Source organism: Notothenia coriiceps, unplaced genomic scaffold (assembly GCF_000735185.1).
Source record: "Notothenia coriiceps isolate Sejong01 unplaced genomic scaffold, NC01 NC01_scaffold00005521, whole genome shotgun sequence".
Lineage (NCBI taxonomy): Eukaryota > Metazoa > Chordata > Actinopteri > Perciformes > Nototheniidae > Notothenia > Notothenia coriiceps.
The window spans coordinates 9,215-15,097 of NW_011338222.1; the positions used below are offsets into that span (position 1 = coordinate 9,215).

At 40.1% G+C, this 5,883-nt stretch overlaps 1 protein-coding gene across 1 annotated transcript in view; it reads right to left on the minus strand.

Annotated features, from left to right (window-relative positions):
• Nucleotides 1–4,758, minus strand: part of LOC104942966 (protein SCAI-like) — a 12,987-nt gene extending 8,229 nt beyond the window's left edge. Inside the window, exons 1-4 of the mRNA XM_010768281.1 lie at nucleotides 4,646–4,758; nucleotides 3,753–3,849; nucleotides 2,532–2,630; nucleotides 2,135–2,287 (exon numbers count right to left, since the gene is read on the minus strand). Coding sequence (XP_010766583.1) covers nucleotides 2,135–2,287; nucleotides 2,532–2,630; nucleotides 3,753–3,849; nucleotides 4,646–4,758 — 462 coding nt within the window. The remainder of the gene's footprint in view (nucleotides 1–2,134; nucleotides 2,288–2,531; nucleotides 2,631–3,752; nucleotides 3,850–4,645) is intronic.
• Nucleotides 4,759–5,883: the final 1,125 nt, after the last annotated feature.

The window sequence follows — 5,883 nt, forward strand, 5'->3', positions numbered from 1 at the left end:
GAGCCAGGAGGGGAGGTGGGGGGTGCTGATGAGGGTGTCGGATTGCTGTAAATGTTGCTGATTTTGGTTTGGAAAAACGAGAGGAAGGAGTTTCACTGTTCGGTGGTGAAGGATGAGGTGGCGTTGTCACAGGCTTTGAGAAGCTTGCTGATGGTTGAGAACAGACGCTTGGGGTTGCTGGAGCCAGACTGAATGAGTTGTGAGTAGTAATTAGACCGGGCTGCTTTGAGTGTGTTACTGTACTGCTGTAACATTTGACCTTTTTAGAGAAAAAGGTCAAATGTCACTTGTTTTGCATCAAAAAGGTTTAGCAAAAAAAACTCCACCTCTGAGGTGATTTGGGTGGAAATTGCCGTTTTTACCGTTTCTCTGGAACCCATTGGTCGATTTTGGTGATTGACATCTCTTTTTGACCGTTAGAGCCAATAGAATCGAAGGGTAATTTCCACATACACACACACTACCATTGAGAAATGAGAGCTATGCGGACACAGTTTTGCATGAGAGCGAACCTATCTCTCGCTCTGACATCTGGAAACGGAAAAGCAGGTTTATTGCTTATAGATTATCAGAAATCATTTCAAAGGGACACAGACACATTGGATTAACCTTCAGAAGCGTTTTTATCGTTTTAATGCCATTGAAGACCACTTTTGACCAGACAACGGCAAAGGTAAGCCATTTTGTCGTTTTTAGCTACCTAGCGCCACATGTTTTGATGTCTGTTCTTGTTAATATCTTCGCGAGTTCTTATCATGGAGTGATGATGTATGTACCGATCGATTCTGTGTATTCTCACGATGCTAATCGATGGGTTGGACGTGCAGCTACGATAAGTAATAAGGGTGTTATGAGTGAGTTTCTGTGCAGTAATGCTCTAGCATTTTCCCACTCATGGCTAATTCAGAGGCAGAGCGTTAGCTTTGTTTGTTTTTTTGAAAAAATAAATAAAAATGATCAGTTAGCTGAGGTTCTTCCCGTTACATGGATATAAAACATTCATAGTTTATTGAATATTAAGAAACACTCAGACGCTGTTTCCTGCAGATGACGCGTTTTTCCCCCCGGTGTTGGGGTAGAACAGGTTAAGTGTAATTTGGCTTGGCTTCCTATTTTTTATGGACATGCTTTTATTTTGAAGGAGAGTTAGCGCTGTTGACAGGAAGTTGTTGTTGCTATGGAAACATTGTGATGGAGATTAACGGAGAAAAGTCATATCTACATATAAAGATGGAGAAAGTAAACGATAAAGTGTATGGTTAAGTGTAATTACCCCCTGAAGTGGCAAAAGCTCTTACGCTGATATTGGAGATTTCAATAAATTGAAGAAAAAAAAATACGAATAACGAAATTGAAACCCGAATAGTACTCCAACGAACGAATATTCGGATATTCGGGTACAGCCCTAGTACAACTTAAGATAAAAATGAACACATAATTAAATATGAACCCCGGTTTGATGATTGACAGGTCACAGAACAATGGGAGCTATCTACCCTTACCCACAATTTAAAGTAGGTCACACAGACTATCTCCTCTTTACTCTTCTTTGTTTGTTTTTCACTTAGTTCAGCTGTCAGAACTAAGTGAAAAACAAACAATGGCATAAAATATTATTAATATGTTGGGTAGTAATAGATTTCTTTATTTTCTTCTCAGAATGTACCAGAATGCGAACTTTATATGTTAGTATTTCTAAAAATCTCTTCCAGACCCCCTTCTGGGGTTGGGTTTTCAGCATGTGTGCCTTTTTATGTTATACAGTTCAGCTTTGATTCCATCATCTCATTAAACCTTTTTTAAAAGCATACTTTAGTTCTGTGAAGGGATATAAGGGATATATGTACTTCACTTTAATTACCGGTAATAATATATGCAGAAAAGCGTATATATATATATTACAGCACGATTTTTTGTTGAATATATTTGAGTGGTTGTTGTCGGGTCGCGATTTATTGACAAAGGAAAAAGTGGGTCCCGAGGCCTGACCAGTTGAGAACCACTGCTCTAGGGGAAATATGTTTTTAATATTGTTTGTTTGAAAGCCAACAAACTGTCTTCTTTAATAAACTGGTCCACAACAGTATTTATGTGTAAGAAGTGTGAATTATAATTATAATTAGTGGGTTAAAACCTGGTTGTTACAGTTTCCGATGATGAGTGCATCTGCAAGCACAAGCTGCCCCACCACCATGCCTTGCTCCAGCGGGGGCACACTGCCCTCCTGCAGACGGTTGCTGTTGACAACCACAGAACTGTTGTCGTTCAGAACTACCACTGGATCTGCCTGTTTGGTAAAAACAGAGAAAAACAACAATGACCCACAACAGGCAACTCCTTCCAGCCAGATGAAATGTTGCATTAATGGGTTACCATCAGTAACAAACCATCAGTCTTGCTCTGTAACAGGTTAAACAGTTATGAGATATTAAGATAGGCTAAATACAGAATTAAAGAAACCTCAGGAAAATCTAATCAAACATGGATAATAAAATAGACAACATTGACAGTTTCATTTGGAGGTCACTTACCTCTACAAAAGCTGCCACTTCCTGTAGAACCAGGTTCCATTCCAGCTGGTCCTCTGTGTTAAACCTCTGTGTGTAATCTTCAATTTCCTCAGATAACTCCTGCAGGTAGCAAACACACATATATTTCAAAGAAGGTCATGAACAGCTACAAACACAAACACTTATTTTATAGTTTTAAAGTTGGACTTCTGCTTGACTCACAAAGTAAGATCTAGTACAGGTTCCATGACAGTCTCACTCGCCCAGTATTCTAAATGTCTAAAGTGGAGCCTGCAATCAGAGTTTGGCTTTTGAAGCCAGTGTATTTGTTTTGATGTCTGACTAAGAGAAACACTCCCCACATTCTCTCTTCTCTATGAACAACAGACGTTTGGTTTGATCCACTTGGCAGAATGAGCCGCACATGCTGGGCTGTAATGAGGAGGGAGGGGGGTTTAATGGGTGAGGAGTTTCTAGTGTCACATGAGGAAGAGAAGGACAATTCTTACTTAATTACCCAAATTTAATCTGTCAGTTCTGTCCTAGCCACAAGCTTAAAGTTAGCATGGACCTCCACAGCATTGGCAAATGTAATGGCCCCCTCCACAGCAAAGGACCCCCAGTCCCATTGATGGGGAAAGATAATTCCCCAATCTAAGCAAGTACTTTCAGTGTTTCCTTATCTTTTTTGCCAAGTGGATACAACTTGTCTCCCCACTGCCACTTCCAACACACACAGTTGAAAGTGGAGGTAAAGACCACTGGCCCTACCTACCTATTAACAGAGCACACACACCTGGAACAGCTCACTTCAACCCTGAAGGAAATCAGGACCCTCTCAATAAAACCTGCTCTCCTCTCCTGCACCACAGCAGGCTACTGCTCGTTACAGCAGCCTGGTAGACCCCCACAGCAGCCTGGTAGACCCCCCACAGCAACTGGAAATGATCAAATTGCACCATGTTCTTTCTTCTGTGTGTGTTTCATTCCTTTCTTTTCTGTTATTTGTTAGTATTACTGATGTTTGTTGCAACTGCACTGGTATCCCCTGTGGTAAATGATTGTGTGTGATTTGTTCCATTTACTTTCCAACATCCTTTTGGCTGTCCATATCCCGTAGTGAGACACTGAAAGGAATGATTTGAATGATGAATGATATCAAAAGATGCAGGAATGTGTCCATTCTCCTCAGGAGTTTTCATCACTTAGCATGCTATAGTTAAGGGAAACTGTATGACATACCTTAACCAAAACTTTGACTAGGTCCATCTTGTTCAGCAGTAGACAGACGACTATGTAGCGAGCATAATATCGAAGCTTCTTCACTACTAACTCCGGCCTGAGGGAAGATAAGTCAATATTACATTTAGATCTCAGACAAACCCACGTTAAAGAACACCAACATTTGTATTTCTTCGTTGACACTTTCCGACGTCTGAAGATTACAAATAGTTGTTTTCCGGCACAAACCTGATCATCTTAGTTTGCCATAAATATATGATTTAATCATCAACAAACCCCAAGAGCACATCCAAACCAACATCAAATGTATCAACTTCAAATGAATGTGTATCATTCCTGATATATACTACAGTGGCCAGTTGTTTCAAGAAATTACTTTTCTAAAATCTACTTTTACATTCACGACATCTTTGATAGGAACCAACACGAAGAAAACATTCAGCTTGATCAGTTTGTTTTTTCTCTTCTTCTATGCTTTCTTCTATATATTATCTATTCGTTTTATTTCTCAATTTGTACTTCCATTTCATTCATGGATTCACCTCTATTCCTGTTTCCTTTCCTTTCTTCCTTTCCTAGTTGGGATTTAGGAGCCGTTTCTTTTCATAATTGTTGTAGACAGGTGTTTGAACTCTTGCTCAACTTATAAGGGTTGAGTTCTTTCCTGCAGGTATGTATGCATGTGCAGTATGACTTTATGTAAACCTTTATAACATGAGATGTGTGTATATTTTGAATCACAAAAACAGTCAACTTTCAAACAATAAATGTCCAAGCTGTTTACTGTAAACTAGGCAAAGACTTATCTACTTCCTGATATTGAGACTCACAGCATTTTAAGTACATATTGTATACATATTATATAAATATATATACATATTGTAAAAATGTACCTGTCCTCTTTGTTGACCTGGAAGTAGTAGGAGCGCTGGCGGATGGCTGAGTAGAAGGAAAAGGCCTCGTTCAGGTAACTCGTTTCTGAGGTACGAAGGCTGTCAATCAACATCAGAAAGGTGGATTACTATCTCTGTGTAGCACTCCCATTTCAAATACATTCATTACATTGCAATCACTCTCAGCTGAGTGTTTTTTCTACCACAAGCTCTTCACTAAGCCAGCGTCAGTGGTGGTGTTAGAGGATCTGAAACTAAATGAAATATGAATAGTGAATATGCCAATAATGTGTCATCAGAGCAGGGCTGTATTGTGGAAGAAATTAAGAGGGAATGGTTTTTACTGAAGTTATGTTCCTAAGGTAAAGCTAATAGACCCTGTAAATGCAATATGAAAATTACAAAGACAATGGAGAGTATATTAGGCATATTTTAAATGTACTGCCACTTACAACAGAAGATGACTTTGGAAAATGATCTTCTCCGACTGCCTCTTAGTTCAAACAACTAGTGGCCAGTTAAAGTTCCAAAACCCGCCCCTTACAATCTCTGATAACCTATAGAACTCAGTGAGTTGGCCATGATGATATGCTGAAGAGAAATCATTGTTTATACATTAACACATTTTATTTAGGTTAATGTCTGTATATGTCAGAAAAGTGGACAGTACATGCAGGGTCGGCGTCATGGGGGGTCATTCGCGGGCCATGCCCCCCCCAAATGAGTCACTGTGCCCCCCCCAACGCAGGGCGGGCAAGCCTTGCCACTTTGCAGTTTTCTTCTTTTTGTTTTAAAAATCATATAAGTGAAAACGTTTCCACTAAAAGTTTTTTGTGTGAAATAAATCAGAAATAAAGAATACAAATATAAAACACAGCATGAGGTGTGCTCACTGCTGCTCTCTGATTGGTGTGTTGCTTGACCAATGACCCCCGACCTTTGTTATCATTACGTGGCTGTGTCTTTAGACAGGGTTGCCAACTCTCACGCATCTGGCGTGTGACACACGCTTTCACTCTCAATCTCACGCTGCCCAAACTATTCTCACGCCAAAAACAAGATGAACCGGCGATCGTTTTTGGTTGGATATTTACAATGTTGAGTTGACAGCTGCTCAAGCGGTCGTTCCGTCCCCACCACTCTTAACGTTAACAGCCAGCAGAGCAGTGGGAGCCGGTTGGTCAATCCCCGACCCGTATTGCGCATGCGCAGATCTAAGATCCAGTAGAAATGATAAA